At 48.2% G+C, this 16,704-nt stretch overlaps 1 protein-coding gene across 14 annotated transcripts in view; it reads left to right on the top strand.

The window, feature by feature from the left end:
* MYO18B (myosin XVIIIB) overlaps positions 1-16,704 on the top strand; it is a 242,951-nt gene that overhangs the window by 124,446 nt on the left and 101,801 nt on the right. For 9 of the 14 annotated variants that reach the window (XM_081542926.1, XM_081542924.1, XM_081542923.1 and 6 more), the window contains 5 exons: positions 3,242-3,366; positions 5,395-5,549; positions 9,048-9,171; positions 9,979-10,179; positions 14,303-14,413. In XM_081542926.1, the coding sequence (XP_081399052.1) occupies positions 3,242-3,366; positions 5,395-5,549; positions 9,048-9,171; positions 9,979-10,179; positions 14,303-14,413 (716 nt within the window). The remainder of the gene's footprint in view (positions 1-3,241; positions 3,367-5,394; positions 5,550-9,047; positions 9,172-9,978; positions 10,180-14,302; positions 14,414-16,704) is intronic. The other 5 variants (XM_081542931.1, XM_081542932.1, XM_081542935.1 and 2 more) reach the window with 1 other exon arrangement.

Here is a 16,704-nt window from a genome sequence, read left to right as displayed (position 1 = left end):
TCCGTCCCTAACTCTTTTGTCTCTCTTTTTATCTTTTATAATTTCTCCTACCTCTTTTGAAGATAATGCGCAGTTTTTGTGAAAGCCTGACGTCCTCAGCCAGCCTTCAGAAGTAGTTTTGTGAAGTTTGGTCAGCGTTCAGATGTTCTTTCGATAAATTTGTGGAGGAGAGAGTGGTCTCCCCGTCCTATTCCTCCGCCATCTTCTGCTCTCACCCATAAGTTTTGAAGAACTCAGTTCAGTGGTTAAGAAGTGAAAGCTATAAAATCATATTTCTGGATTTGAATCTAGACTCTATTACTTTGGCCAAAGAAATTATCACACCTTGGTTTCCTCATCTTTCAAATGGCTGTAGACAAAGATGATGAATGGAAGGTGTTTAGCCACATGCATGGTACAGAATACTGAATAGTTGTTGCTCACTTTATTATTATTTCTAGTAGCACTAATAGTGGGATCCTTATTCCTGCTCATCACCTGTGGAGCAGGGACTACTCCTGGCCCTATTTGAAAGTGATGTCAGGCACTTGGTTAGCAGTTAGAGTGAATTGCCCAATGAGAGATGTGCTCAGCGGAGCCAGGGATTCCTGCTGGTGCCCGTCTTGGTCGCCTGAAGACACATCTCACGGCTGGATGGGCAGGAGGCATCTTTGTCATCTCCTCTCCCCAGTTGAAACGAGTCAGCTGAGGAGGGTTCCCAGCATGTCTGTCAGCCTTTATAAAACGTAGACATGGTTCCTCTAGTGCCCCCAGAGAATCGATGCCCTAGAAATGTCAGGGACACTCGGAGGGGCCGAAGTCAGGAGGTGGTGGAGGAGGGGAAGGCACGTTGGCTTCCTACTCCACTCCCATCATCCTCTCATCCCGGCTACCCGCAGGGCAGGAGTTTGCCAGGCAGGTTCATCTTGAGGAGTCTGAGACTCTCGGGTACCCAAGCCCCAACAAAGTGGGGTCCACGCAGGGAGAAGGGAACCTGTTTGCCCTGAAGTGGCACAGGTTCCCCAGAAGAACATCAGCCCCGGCTCCATCCTGATGGTGATTTATGTCTGAACGATGCTCCCAGGCCATTTGTCTTCCTGTGCAGAGATACGGGAGTCGGCTGAGGGGGAAATGCGCTGAGCTCAGGAGCACATTAGTCACAGTGCTGTGCAGGCTTTCAGCTCAGGACACTTACTCCAGGAAGCCAATCCACACGTATTTTGTTTTTGATTATGAAAGTAGTACATACTCATTATAGAAAATGTCTAAGACATAGGAAAGTTGAAAGAAGCAATAAAACACTTTAATCACACCACTGCAATGCCACCATAACCTCCCGTATGGATCAAGCTGGAGTAGAAATTATTGAAAATATATATGTTTTCTCACTACGCATGGTGAAATCTTTAAAGAGAACCTTTCATGGAATATATTCAGCACTGAGCTGGACTCTGGGGCGAGGGTTGTAGAAGAATTTTGTTTGGGCCTTGCTGTCAAGAAACTTGCAAAGTCAGTGGGAGGTCAGGGAAGCCCAGGAAAATGGTACTGGAAAATGAAGGGCTCATGACACATATGTGAAGAATGGTGCCCACGGGGAAGGAGGCTGGAGGCGGAACCCGGCCTGGAGGAGTGGAGCAGGTCCTCAGCTGTCTGTGGTACCCACTCACACCCTTCTCTGGAGCACAGAGCACACAGGCCACCCCAGAAATCCTTTCTGCTTCCCTTTCCTTTTTGAAGCTGTGCCATTTGCCACTTGAGATTTTTTTTTCTTGGTGGAGAGATAGGATTCCTTTCCTACCATGATATTATTTACCCTGATGGAAATTTGAAGAAGCTTTAACTTTTTACAATTATATCATCCTTCTGTTTGGGTTAGTTATGTGAGAATCACCCCTGACAAGACCTCAGTCCTACCATCCATCTGTCCATCCATCCATCCATTCACTCACCCAGCCACCTCTGCAGTGAAAGTTATGGAGCATTTATGATATGCTAGGCATTACAGTAAGTCCTGTGAATGTGGCTACAATCGTGAACAAAACAGAGTTTGCTCCCCTCATGAGTCTGAGTCCTCTTCTGAACTTCCGTAAGTTCCTTTATGAGGGTCCTGGTCATGCTTTGTTCAAGCTGGCTTTACATGTTTGTCTCCACAAGTGGATTCTTCTGGAAGATAGAATGATTTCTTATTCATTTCATGATCTCTTGTGCCTGGTATGGAGTAGTGTGAGTATTTGGTTGGATGGAAGGTAGATGGAACAATGGATGATGGATGAATAGATGGATAGATGGTAGATAGGTGGAAGGATGGATGGATGATGGGTGGATGATGGATAGATGGATATTGGGTGGATGAATGGATGATGGATGAATGATAGGTGGGTGGATGGATGGATGGGTGGGTGGATGGATGGGTGGGTGGATGGATGGTGAGTGATGATGGATAGATGGATGATGGAAAAATGGATGTTGGAAGGATGGATGGATTGGTGATGTTTGGATGAATTATGGATGGATGGTCTCTCTTAAACTGTCCATTTGCACAATGTTTTCCATATCTCTATTACCTTAAACAACGTTACTCTTTTATTCAATCAGAAAATAAGCTATCACAACCTAGTGTAGCCTGTTCTATTCAGCGAGTTTTCATCACCACCAGCAAATGTCTTGTTTTTGGATAATTTTACCAAATCAAGGGATTGTTCAGTTATTACAGAGACATGTTGTGACCAGTGTCTCTGTTGCTCTTCGCATAGTAGACACTTTAATTATTGTTCATTGATTCATTTGTTAATTAATTCAACCATCACTGATGATGTACTCTGTCACCCAGTGCGAATGGCCAGTAGGATGGCCAGCTGGTAAACTTGTTTTACCACACAGGGGAAACTTCCGTGTGTAGGGGACTCTTCTAGAGGGTGTGGAGAACCCACAAATGTATAAAACAGCTCCTCTACCCTCAAAAATTATGGAATTTCCATAGGGGGAAGGTATATGCACACATAGAGAGAAATTGACCTGTAAATGACCAAGCTTAAAATAGTGGTCAATAATGTTCAACAACTGGAGGTAGTCAGAGAAGGCTGCCTGGAGGAAGTAGTGTTTTTAAGCTTGGACTTAATGTGGGATTTCCAAATTCTAAGCCTAGGGTTGCACCTTGGGAATTCTGTTAACACTGTGAAATTGTGCACAAAGAGCTAAGAATGGGAGGGAACCGCCCTGTTGACCAAGTTTCCTAACTGGTCTCTCTGACTCTCTTAAACAGCAGATGAGTGGCAGATGCGCTTCGACTGTGCTCAGATGGAGAATGAGTTCCTCAGGAAGCGTCTCCAACAGTCGGAGGAGAGGCTGGAGTCGGAGTTGGCATCTAGGAATGAGCTGGAGCAGAAGGTAAGGGGGGGAAGATAGTCTGGGTCATCAAGGTCACAGAAATAGGGCAGGGTCTCCCCTCCCTCTTCTAGGTGTTGACTGAACCCCGGAAGGGAGAGCGGGCGTCACTTGTTTTGTGTGTCCCCACCTCCACTGACATCACACACGCAGGTTGCTGTGGCACGTGGGCAATAGGTCTCCTCTTTGTCACAGTGTCTGTCAAGGTCTTTAGCCTGTTTTTTAATTGAGTTGTTTGTTTTTTGATTTTCTTGTATATTTTGGATAAGTTCTTTATCAGGTATGTCTTTTGCAAATGTTTTCTTCCTGTCTGTGGTTTTTCATTTTCTTGAAAGTGTCTTTTGCAGAGTAGAAATGTTTAGTTTTAATAAAATCTAGCTTATAAATTCTCTCTTTCATGGGCCATGCCTCTGGTGTTATATCTAAAAAGTCATTGCCAAATCCAAGGTCATCAAGGTTTTCTACATGTTTTCTTCCAGGAGCTTTATAGTTTTGCATTTTATATTTATGTGTGATCCACTTTGAGTTAATTTTTGTATACTATCTGTGTCTAGATTTTTTTTTTAATTTGTGAATGAAACAGTTGTTCCAGAAACATTTGTCAAAAAGCCTCCACTATATAGCATTTGCCCCTTTGTAAAAGATCAACCAACAGTATTTCTGTGGGTCTGTTTCTGGACTCTATTCTGTTCCATTGCACTGTTTTCTTCCCCTCCTTCAAGAAAGGCTTATTCTTTCTCACCTCTGGGTCTTTGCATATGTTCTTTCCTTTTCCTAGAACATTCCTTCTCTTCCCTACCTAGATATCTCTGACAAACCTTACGATCTCAGCTTAAATATCCTTCCCCCCAGAAAGTCTTCCCTCACACAGATTGGGGAGATTGCTCCTGATTTATTTCCCCAGATATAAACCTCATTATGCTGTATTGTTACTATCTGCTTACTTCTTGGTGTCCCCCAGTAGAGGTAAGCATCATAAAAGTTGAGGTCATATTTTTTGTCCTGTTATTATTTGTGTATCTCCTCACTGTGAGCAAAAAGTATCATGAAATCATCCTGCAGAAGTGGGCCAGGGTGAGATCTCATGGGATTTTATAAACAGCGGAAGTGAGGCTCCGTGGCGATGGTTTTAGCAGTCACTTTCAAGGTGGACGTTGTATCATGATCCTCAGGAGGCATCCGGGCTCTAGGTAACCAGCCAAGGGACAGCTGCCCGGGAACAGCCCAGTTCTTTCATAACAAATTATCAAGTCGGGTCAGCTTCCCCAAGGAAGGAGGGATATTCATGCTACATTAAAAAGTAATAAAACTGCAACCTTTTTCTGAGCAGCGGAATATAAGAAAACATCCCATTTGTCTTCAAATACTGAATTTAGAATTACAGGCTTCATTAACTCGGCGTTTTGCTTATTTAAAGCAATTCTTTAATGAGCCCATTTCTTCAAAGTGAGTGTGCCGAGTTGCCCTCTTTCCCAGATCTAAACGAGGACATTTGGGAGGGTGTTTCCTGGAGGAAGATGCAAGAGCCGTGGCTTTTCTGTTTGTCTGCGGCCGCGTGCGTTCCTGTGTGTCAGTCCATCTAAAGTGCCGTTCACTGCCCTGCCCTTGAGAGCTCGTCCCATGGGTCTCCTGGTCAGAATTCCTCGGCACTGTTCTGGCTGCTTCTCAGCTGTCCACACACATCTGCCAGATGAGGCAGCCAACAGGGGTATCAATTATACATGGTCCTCCAGGGGCTGTCGAGTTGGGTAGGGCATGTTCAGAATCTGCTGGCTGGAGGAGTATTGAAAATTAAAAACCCTCAGAGAATGATAGTCACTGCCCCCTCATATTATCTCTGAGCAAACTGAAGCTCAGAGAAATAGCTCCCCACACTGATGCAGGTGGCAAGTGGTCAGGACCGGGTCTCTCCGGCCCAGAGCCTGATCTCTTCCTGTTAGACTCACAGGGAGCGGCAGCTGCTTCAGCTGAAAAGTAGGGGGCCTGTTCAGTGCTGACGGGGTGGGCTGATTCCTTCTGCTCCTCCCACAGCTCGGGGAGCTGCAGAGGGCCTACGAGGGAGTCCAGAGGACGGCCCAGCAGCTCAAGAGGAAGTGCCACCTTCTGACCTGCGACTTGGAGGACACGCGCTTCCTGCTGGAAAGCCAGCAGAGTCGAAATCACGACTTGGAGAAGAAGCAGAAGAAGTGAGTCGTGACCTGGGCACTCGGATGGGCTGCTTGGGTACTAGAGTCTCTGGATTCTCCTCTGAAACCCTGTCACTCCAGTCAGGGCTCTTCATCCCTGGAGCTCAGCCTCCTAGTTCTGCCCTAAGTCTCCCCATCCCTCCCCACACATTCCTGTGTGGTTCTCCCAAAAATCCAACAAGAAATCATTCTTCTCTGTTATCCAGTCTCAACTCTATTGCCAGCTGCCCACATAAGCTTGGGTAGCTTTCTTGGCGTCTCTGGGCCTCAGCATCCCCACTAAGAGTGAAGGGTTTGTTGTGGAGGCAGAGTCAGCCTTGCCTGGTGGGTAGGGGTCAAGTGCTGGTTCAAGTCCCAGCTGTGGCTCTTTCCAGTTGTGTGACCTTGGACAAGTCCTTCAGCCCTTCTCGGTGGATTCTGCGCCTCAGGTGGAGCGCCCTCTTGTGGTGAAGCTAGATGATGCAGTTGGTAGATCCCGCACAGGACTAGGGTCTGGTTCCCATCCCCACTGGTGAAAATGGAGAGGAGGCCAAAAACTTGAGTCACTGCCCTTTCCATTTAAAGTTTAGACCCTCAGCTCACGTGAGCAGTTCTGGCAGGAACTGGGCTCTGTGCATGAGTAAGATGCCAGTCTTGAATCCGCACACTGGTTCCGGCGCTTGCTTTCCTCATGGGTGGAGCCTAGACCGGAGCTCAGATCTCTCTCACAAGCTTATGTACATGGAACCTCGTTTCCCGGGATGCCTTCATCCCTGGACTCCTTGGCTGTGTCTGAAATTCTTCAGCTCACCTGGTGAGGGTAAAGGTGTGCGGGGGGCCTGTTCTGAGCCAGAAAAGCCCTACTGGAGACTTCCTAGGAGGCAAATAGAGGAAACTTAGCTTCTTTTAGAAGGTCCCAGTTGAAAACACAGAAAAGCCTTGCTCTGTGCCAGGACGTGTTTTTTTTTGCCAAGAACGCCTTTTTTCCAAGAGGTAGCCAGCCGAATTACATTTCCATGGGAGTGTACCAGTTTTGAATTTGATCTGTATTAAATATTGTTTCTCTCATTTATCTTTAAGCTTTCCTGAACTGACTTCTTCATTAAAAAAAAAAAAGTTCTTTGGTGGGTTATTAGTATGCCTCCCAAGATGAGAGAAGTTTGTTCTCTTCTGGCTGATAGCTGACTCTGTTTCCTTTTCCACCTTTCCATGCATGCTCTGGCTGCGCCTTGTCCTTGCAGCAGGGAAAATGGCTTAGTCCCACCTTGATCGTTTCCTGTAAGGTAACACTACCTATCTGAGCCAGTGACTGATGTTTTAGAGCTGTCCTTGGACTTAAGCAGGCCACCTGGTGCTGAAGAGTGGCTCTGACAGACGCCATCTGTAAATCGAGAGATGGAATTCCATCATCGTGCAGGTTTCTGCCGGCTGTGACAATCCTGGCCCTTATCTGTGGGTTCTACTCCTGTTCTGAGAGGCCTTAAGGAGGGTTTCAACTTTCTGATGGGTGGCAGGGGGGCTCTGCCTTTGGAGTTTATGCAGCCAGAAAAGTCCATCTCTCTGTTGTTTCCTGTGACCACCCATCTTGGACAGAATCCTTCATTCCTTCATTCCAGATAATGGCCCCAGGAGAGTTCCCATTTCATCATACTTGCATCTCTTCTTAAAACTCACCTGCCCTGTGATGCCCTCTATTCCCTGACCATCTCTTGGCAGAAGTTAGTTTATATTTTCATGCTGATTGCAAATAGTAGCCGTTACCTTTCTAGGTGGATTAGCATTTTAGCCCATGAACAGGTAGAAGTCCCTCATGGTGGAAATTCAGGTAGCATGCCTGCAATGAGGGAGAGATGGAGAAGTTAGCCATACTTCCTCACACCTCTTTATGTTTAATCAAAGGGTCGATACAGCTGCCTTCATAGTTGGCTGGGCTCTGGGTGGAGGGATGTCTCCATGGTATTGAGGTTCCCTGCCCCAACCTTGGCCTCTCAGTTCAGAGTGGCCCAGTTGCCATGGTTACTCATGGGTCACAAAGCTCAGTTCCGAGGGGTGATGGAGCTCCCCTAGGGATAAGGCCTGTGCTGGAGCCGTGGGAGGCTAGTTCATCTGGCCTCAGATAGTTGGTCGAGCAGTGTGTTCCAAAAGTTAGGGTCTGTTGGAGGCATTCCCTGGCATCTGGTGGCCCAGAAGGACTCCTTGAAAACATCCGTCACTGTCTGGCCTCCACTGTCTTTCCCTGCCTGCTGCAGCACCTGAGCAGGTAGATGACGGACCACCTTAGTCAGCGGAGAAGCTGGCTCAGACCTGCTTCGGGATTTTGGCTGAATCACTTCACCTCTGAACTTCAGTCTTCTCTTCTGCGAAATGGCTATGATGTGTTTCCTGCTGAATTGCTATGAGGACTCCATGGAGCCCAGCTCAGAGCTGGGCACTTTGAAACTGCCAGACCATTATCATCATCACAGTGTTGCCATTCAGAAACAGCCAATAGCATCTCTCAAATGACATCACCAGGCGCCAATCAGAAAGCCCCTGGGCCCTTCCGACAGAAGGGTCTCCCTCATATGACCCATAGTTGGCTTTCTTGGGAGTCTTGAGGCTTTGAATGACCATCTACTGTTGAGGGACATTGGATGATCTTGTAACAAGGGAGCCCGTCTTCTCATCAAGGCTGAAACCCCGCTCCCAGTTCAGCCATTCTGGCCACACCCAGTTCCCTGGAGCAGGTGGCCAAAGTCATAGCTTATTGACCAAAGTCACATCTTCCCAAGGCTTGGCAGAGCCTTCTGCAGGTTTCCTCACCTGTGAGAGGGACAGAAGCTGAAAGAGCCATGTGAACTGATGCCCAGTCCAGGAAGTGCCTCTCACCCATTGGTCACTATCTTGGAGGGGCAAGTGGGCTCCAAATGAGGTGTTTCCTGATTCCCCAGCGGCCCCCACAGGACTGTCTGGTCCTTGTGGTTTCTGCTTAGGAACCAAATGTGGACAGGATGGAATGGATAACTGTCCCATGTTCTATCAGTAGTAACCGTGCTCTGATATGGCTGATGCGTACGTGAACCCCACAGTGCCATGTGCAGTATGAAATACTGATTGCCCCTGTTTGTGCTGATAAACACATTCACTCACTGATCAATGAGTGTTAGACTCTAGCCTGGGCCTTGGAGAGTTAAAGGGCCTTGACATATGTTGGCAAACCTGATAGATTAGCTTTTCGTATGTATCTTGTATTTTTTGTTCTTATACCCTATTTGTATAGTTTTATTCTATTTTTATTTTTGCTTTTATTTTTTATCACATTTTAAATAAGTGTTTTGTATTTTTCCAGAAACTGTAAACCCTCAAAGTCTGTTGTTCAGTATTCCTACCCCATATCCACAAACCCTGCTTCTTCTGATATTGTCTGCCTTTCTCTAGCGGTTCTTGACAAGCTGATGGCCTCTCTCCAGTCCCACCCCTGCCCTGCCCCAGGTGCACCCCACACCCCTGGGTGCCATGACCCGTGTTCTGCTTGGACAGGTTTGACGCACAGCTGGCCCAGGCCCTGGGGGAGTGTGTGTTTGAGAAGGGCCTCCGCGAGAAAGTGGCCCAGGAGAACACCAGCGTCCGGTGCGAGCTGGGCAGGCTTCAGCAGCACTTGAAGGTGAGGGGCGGGGGCATAGCGCCACCTAGGCTGTCCGTTGCTGGGTCTCAGGAAACCCCTTGCACACACCCTCTGCACGTGGTGCCAGGGACAGAGCTCTGTGTGTGACTCTCCTGCTCTGCCAGCCCGCCAGAGTCACGGAGCCCAGTGCGTCTGCATCAACAAACCGTGGGAGGCCTTGCTAGCTCCATGTCCCTCACAATCTTGCTCCAGGCACCTACCTGAATAACAAGGTGCCCACCTGGGTGCCCATCTGGCACAGAGGAGTTAGCTATAGACCCAGGTAGGGGAAGGGCCCTGCCCCTTGCAGGCTGCAGCTCAGAGGGATTTTATTAAAATGGGACACAGGCACCTCACCTCACTCAGCTGCTCCTCAGCCTGCCATGGCTCCCCGTTGCCCTGGGAGAGCCTCTGAGCCTGGCGTGCAGCCCCCTCATGGTCACGCCCAAACTTCTGACCTTCTAACCTGGAAGAGTCATTTCTGGCCACTTTGCTTCCCTGCTCCAACATCTCCGGCCCAGCCTCGGCAGGTGCACAGCTTTCCGATGGGGCAAATATCCCGTTTGCCCTTTGAGGTCTAGCTCTAGGGCCAGGGTGTTGCTTCCCACCGACTCCCCACCCATCTGTCTGAGCTCTCCCAGGAGGCCCTCGGGGTCCCACAGGGGGCTTGCAAGGCCCAGGTGGCGAGGGATGCTCTGAAAAGTGATAAGCGCCCTCCCACCAGTCTTAGAGGTGTCCTCTGAGGTGGGGAAGGGGTGGGGAGTGTGGTCACGTGACCCTAGATCCCCGCCTACTTTGTCTCGGCAGCAAAAGGAGCAGGAAAGCTTGCAGCTGAAGCAGAAGATAGAGATGCTGCAGGCCCAGAAGCAGGAGCTGCTGAGGTCACCCTCTCTGGGGGAGAACTGTGTTGCGGTCTTGAAGGAGAGGCTCTGGAAGCTGGAATCCGGCGCCCTTGAGCATGAGAAAGTCCAGAACCAGCAGGAAAACACCATCAAGCAGCTGGAGCAGGTAGGAAAGTCCTCTCCAGGGCTATGCCCTGCCCCATGCTGACTCCGGGGCAGAAGGTTGTGATTAAATTCACCACCACACTCAGCTGCTCCTCATTCTTCTGTGGCTCCCTATTACCCCAGAGAACCTCAGAACTGCTAGGCCTGACACTCAGACCCCTCATGGAGCCCCCTCCTACCATCCTGCAAGCATCATTGTCACCTCCTCCAAGAAGCTCACCCTGATCTCCTCCTCAAAAACAGCCCTACCCCCCACTCCACATTCACTTTCTCTCACCTTCATAGCACCTACCATCATATGAGATAGTGTTTTCCAAAATGTGCTCAATGCTTTTCTCCCCATTAGGATATGTGTTTTATGGGAGTGGGAGGACTTTTTGGTTGACCTTGCTTATCAGGGCATCCCCTGACGAGGCCAGGTACATAGCTAGTACTCGATAAATAACTATTCACCCTATGTCTGGTATTCAGCACTGTCTGTGCACCAGACTCAGTCTTAAGCTCTCCTCACATATCATCTCATGAATCTCCACATGAAATCTATATGCTGAGTTTTCCTCCATTCTACAGATGTGGAAGCCGAGGCTCAGAAATAGAAGAAGCAGCAGGGACAGGATTTGGAGCCTGCGCCCTCTGACGCTGCAGTGCCTCGCACACCTGTGTTGTGCACAGCCTCCAGGGAGGTGGGAGCCCTAAGTTTTGGAAAATGCAAAATAAGAGGAATAAGGCAGGACTCCACATTCCATGGAGAAGGGAATGGCTACCCACTGCAGTATTCTTGCCTGGAGAATTCCATGGACAGAGGAGCCTGGCAGGCTACGGTCCATAGAGTCTCAAAGAGTCAGACACAACTGAGCGACAAACACACACACCCCCCAAGACTCTTGGAGCAGCCCGCTCGATGAAGCACCTGATGAGTATTTTGTTTGTCTGCTTGTTTGTTTATATGCCCAAGCCATTCCACAAAGAATTCAAGGACTCTTACAAGATACATGCGTAGTAAAATAGAAAAAGAAATAAAACAAGCCAAATTAGAAAAACACAAAACCAGTGCTAAGGAAGAGTGAATTAATATGCAGATATGCAGAACATACACTCTCACACACTTAGTAGTTTTAGCTTTCAAATTCCTGGTGGCCAGAGAGAAAAGGGCAATGTGACTTACATGCTTTTTATCATCCCCAAGATAAAAATAAGCCAAGTTTTCAAGGAGAAGCAAGGCTTTTCTTGATGCTTAATTCTAAAGCAGTTTCTCACATGGGACTTCAGAAGGGGTAATTATTTTGAAATGGTTTTAAGATTGGAACTCCTTTTTCAAGAACATCTGACCAGCCAGCATGAATACGTAAAGCAGATAAACTCTGAGCTGCTCTGGTGAAGGCGAGTGGGGAGTGGGGATGGTCAGGGATAGGCCCCGGGTGCTGGCCTTGCTTCTCGCTCATCCCCGCTCCATCCGGATGGAATCTGCTGAGCATTGAGACCTGGGTGTGGCAAGTGTGGGGACAGTCTAGAGAGGTTGAGAAAAACAGAGCTTCTTTGCTCAGTCCGTCAAACCCATGTTTATTAAGCACCTACTTTGTGTCAAGCACTGGATGGATGCTAGGGGTATAGCTGTAAACAAGACGATGTGATGTCCACCCTCCTGAAGATTAAAGTCATGTTGAGTGTTATGGGAAGGTGTAACCTGCAGGTCTGGTTTGGGGACCAGATTTGGAGTAGTCAGGGAAGGCTTCCTGGAGGAAGTAACATTTACTGAAGCTGAAAGCTGAAGGACAAGTCTGAGTTGGCTGACCAGGAGATTTCCAGGCAGGGGAAGAGCCCGTGCAAAGGCATAGAGGCAGGGGTGTCACATGGCATGTCACATTGCATCTAAGGAGCTGCAAGATGGTCCCATGCAGATGGGGTCTGTGGGACATTTGGCGAGACCCCTGTTTTCGCTAGACTTCAGTCTCCTTTCTGTACAGAGTCTTGTCAGAGTCAAGTCAGAGTCTTGTCCACCCCCAGCCTCCCTCCAACCCCAGCTGTGAATCTGTGAAGGTTCGTGACGGAGGTGGGCCATCTGGGCAGGTCATTCAGGGATGTAGAGGGTGGAACAGTGTTACACAGCAGCCCAGAGTCAAGTATAAAGAGAGTGGGACTCCTTTGGTGGTTCAGCGGTTAAGAATCTCGCTCCCAATGTGGAGGGCCCAGGTTCAGTCCCTGGTCAGGGAACTAGATCCCACATCCTGCAACTAAGACAGCACAGCCAAATAAACAAAAGTAAATAAATTAGTTTTTTTAAAAGCACTCTTTAAAAAAATAAAACAAGCACTTTGGAAAGTTGAGTTAACTCTGGGAGATGCCACCAGGGGACTACTATGTGCTTGGGAAGCAGAAATGTGCTGCCTTGACCTCAGGGACCCAGGGGGCTGAATGCAGCTGCCCAGCCCCTCTCCCGTCCCAGCTTACCCAGGAGGCTGACTCAACCCCTCATTCATCTTCAGCCTCGCCCATCACCTTGTACTGCTCTGGGTTATTGTAGACATCCAGGAGATATTTATTGATTACAACATAACACTTTTTCCAGGAAATTTTATGTTAACTCACATAAGCTTGACATAAATGGTATTGCAGATGTCAGGAGTATCCAAGAGGCTAGGAAAAAAATGAAAAAGGAGTATTATATTTACTTGCTTAAGCTCCTCATTTTGGATTATCTCCCCGTAACCGCTTGTCATTTTAAAGGCGGCTGGGAAGGAAGTTGACATTTAAAGTGAGCCTGCTTTCTGCCGGGAATTCTTAACGGGGCTCTGATGCTTTCAGTTCTTTTTCCTCTTCACTGTGGTCCTGCATCATGGAGAGTATCATCAGCATTGGAAAAGACCATCGTTGTTTTTTTCTCGGCTGAATATCCATGTTGGGGCAGCAGTTGTGGCCTCGTGAAAGCTTGCTGCGAGGTGCAGGGCAGATGGTCAGGTCCTGATTGCTCCTGCAGTCCGGCCCCCTGCTGTGCTGGGTTCCATGCTGCTCCATGACTTGCAGTGAGGAAGAGTGCAGATCATTGGAAGCTTACCAGTACAGGCTCTTGGGGTCTGTACCCTGGAGGTTCTGACCCAAGAAGTCTAGAGTGAAGCCTTGGAATTGAATTTAAAAAAAAAGAAATAGAAGGGTACCCGGTAATCCTAATATGCCACAAAACTTGACAAGCAAGAGCTTGAGTCAGTCTCTCAATTATGAAAATCAAGAAAGTAAACTCGTGGGAGTTTTCTGGTGCTCCAGTGGTTCAGACTCAATGCTTCCAATGCAGAGGGCGCAGGTTCCATCCCTGGTTGGGGAACTAAGATCCTGCTTGCTGCGTGGCAAGTGTTATTTCAAGTATTTCCATGCACTGTTAGCTTGATTGTAGTTTTTAAAAAAGAAAAAGGAAATAAGCTCTTAAACTATAATTGAATCCCATGACTTGTGCTTCCAGTTCTAGAATCTTGTACATCAAATGACACGGTTTAAACATCGCAGAGAGGTCTCTTCCTGCCCTGAACAGATTTTGGAGGGTGTCACTGAAAAGACCCTTTCCTTCATGGGAACACAGTTGTTAATAATGTCAGGCTTCCAGGAAGAGAGGGGGCTAGTCCTTACTCTTGTTTGCAAAATAATGGGGAAAGAAAAAGGAATCTTTCTGTGCCAAGCATTGTTCTGATTTTCACCAGTGTATTTTAAGGAGGCTGTTTTCTACAGAGAAGGGTAACTAATCAAAGGTTACATCTTGGGTGTGTCGCCTCCCTCTCCGGGGTTTCCTATCCTCAGAAGTACACTTGTGTTCTCTCATTCACCCACCCACCTGGCCACCCATCCAGAAAAATTTCCCTGATGCCTGCTCCAGGGGTGACAAACCCATTTCATCTCAAGAGCGCTGGGAAGGATTCTGAGGTCACATCTCAGCGGCACAGAGTCCAGTTCATTAGTGACCTCTGTTATGACCATGGAAGGGACAGAGGCAGCATTTGGGCCATTTATCTACCATTTCTGACCTCCCTGGGTACCTGGGGGGATAACTTGACTCTTACCCATGCTGTCCAAAAACACAGCTGAAGTGCCAAGGGTGACGGGGTGGGGGTCACCCTCATGCGCTGTTCTTGCCCCCTCAGCTTCGCCAGCGGTTTGAACTGGAGATTGAACGGATGAAACAGATGCATCAGAAGGACCGTGAGGACAAGGAGGAGGAGCTGGAGGATGTCCGCCAGTCCTGCCAAAAGCGGGTACGTGAGCCATGAGCACAGCTGCACCCTGGGGTCCCGGCGGGGCCAGCCCAGGTGCCCTGTCCTTAGAGCAAGGGGAGTTCGGGGCTGGGATGAGCTTAGCTTCCTCAGGAAGTGCTTTCGAGGTTGCTGGAGCAGAAGTACCTGTCCTAATAACTACAGTTCTGGGGCTTCCAGAAGCCTCTAAACTGTCCAGCATAACCACCCTAGACTTCTACCAAGAGCCTAGAGTGCCATGCGGCTGATGCCCTGGATAAGGATGTATATGTGTCAAGAAGGGGACCGGTCTCTTCTGGTTTGTTTGCCTTGCAAATCGTTTCTTACATTTTTATCCAAGCTCTTTGCAGACATTTCAAACAGTGTATAAGAAGGCAAGAAGTGCTTTAAATCTTAACCACCAAGACATCATCATTATTACTATTTTAAATGTTCTTTCTTTCTCTGTGCCTGCACGAGCATATGTACAGATACCATATGTATGGTATCATTTTACCTAAATGGGGTCTTGCTGCTTTGAAGCCTGCTGTTTTCCCTCTGAAGTTTGTTCTGGGCCTCCTCTCCTGTCAGTACTTGCGGACCTAATTTACATGTTTACGGGCTTGAAAGTATTCCACTGAAGGCCTGTGCTCTTGTTTACTCAGCAAGCAAGTCTCTTATCATTGGATATGTGATTTTGTGTTGTTATGACCGACACCAAGACAAACCTCCTCGTGGATGCACTTACTCATGTGAATTATAAGGTGAATCTTTAAAACGGAATTGCTGAGGAGCTTTGGGTTAAGCCTCTCTGAACAGGTTTTGTCTGGGCAGGACTTCTGTGGTCCCTTCATAGCCTGGGTACATTGCACATCTCCCAGAAGGGGCCGAGTACCATTTCCCATAGTCGACTCTGATATTAACTCCCTAAACAACGTCTCTGCAGAGACCTCCAACTGCAGGGGCTGAGAGCGTGGGTGCTGGAACTCATCACTCTTGGTATGAGTGTTTGCCTTTCCTACGCAACAGCAGTGTGATCCTGGGAATGTGATCGTAAACCCTCCGCTCCACCCAAACTCCATTCCCTTCCTCAGCTGCTTTCTCCATATCCACCACTGGTCACTTGGAGCCGGTTTATAAGACACACAAGAAAGCTGATGTTGCTAGTTTATTTGGGGTCATAGAGGCTTGGATCAAATTCAGACTCCATTAGCTATCAAATGTGGGGTGTGGGAGAAATCATGTAACGTTGCTGATAAGCGTCACTTCTCTCATCTGTGAAATGGGATAACAGTGGCCACCTTGCAGGGTCACGGGGAAGATTCAAGAGATCACAGGTGTGGAACCAGTGCTCAAAGTTTGTAATGTCCTCGTCCTTTGCTGGAAACTTACAAGCAGTACTGGTGTGTGTGTGGATTTCCAGGCAGCCAATTCTTCCCAGAGGCACCCGGGAACCAGCCCAGTGGCTGACTCGCTCTTGGGTGTGCCTGCTCCATCCCAGGAGAAGGCAGGTGCAGGGAATTGACGTCCTGTAGAGTCCCCTCCTCCCTCACTGCACTCCCCACCTCCTGCCCGAGGAGCATCATCCTGGGCAGAGCTGACCAGGAGGCTGTGGTGGTGTCAGGACCCTGGCGGGAGATGGGCCTCCCGTCCTGGGCAGATGGGGCCACCTCGGTACTCCGTCACTGCTCGGGGGTGGGAGGCTGTAAGAATCGAGCCCTTCTTCACTCCCAGTGGTTGATGCTGCTGTGTCTGCTGCCCGGCCTGCTCCCCAAATACTCCTTTGGGGGCTCCTTTACTGTTCAGCCCCTCTGGGGTTTCATGTGGATCATCCCAAGAGGCCAAGTTCATTCTCCCCAGAACTTTCTGAAGTCGGAAAAGTCATAGATTTTAGGTTCATTCAGACCTGTGTGCCCTTGAGTAAGTCTCCTAACTTACCTAAGACTCGGTTTTCTCACCTCTGAAATGGGAGCAATAAGAGAAAATGATTTCCTTCCGCTATACTATTGTGAGGATAAGATCAAAGAATGGTAGATGCCTTATAAACTGTGAAATGCTAAGAGTTACCACTGAGGAGCCAGTTTCTGCTTATTTTCCATTATTGCTTATTTGGATGGAATTCTGTGTATACCCAGCAGGGGACACATTTCGGGCTGGGTTTTTTTTTTTTATGTCTGTCAGTTTATTTAATCCTCATAAGAACTCTCTCAGGTTTATAGTCCTGGCTCTACAGATGAAGAAACTATAGAGTCCCAAAGGCGAAGCGTCTTCCCAAGGGTCACCTCACTGGGAAGTAGACCAGCTTGGACTTAAAC

Source organism: Giraffa tippelskirchi, chromosome 11 (genome assembly GCF_054371585.1).
Source record: "Giraffa tippelskirchi isolate mGirTip1 chromosome 11, T2T-mGirTip1v1.2.pri, whole genome shotgun sequence".
In the NCBI taxonomy this organism is placed as follows: Eukaryota; Metazoa; Chordata; class Mammalia; order Artiodactyla; family Giraffidae; genus Giraffa; species Giraffa tippelskirchi.
This window is presented reverse-complemented; position numbering and strand designations above follow the sequence as displayed.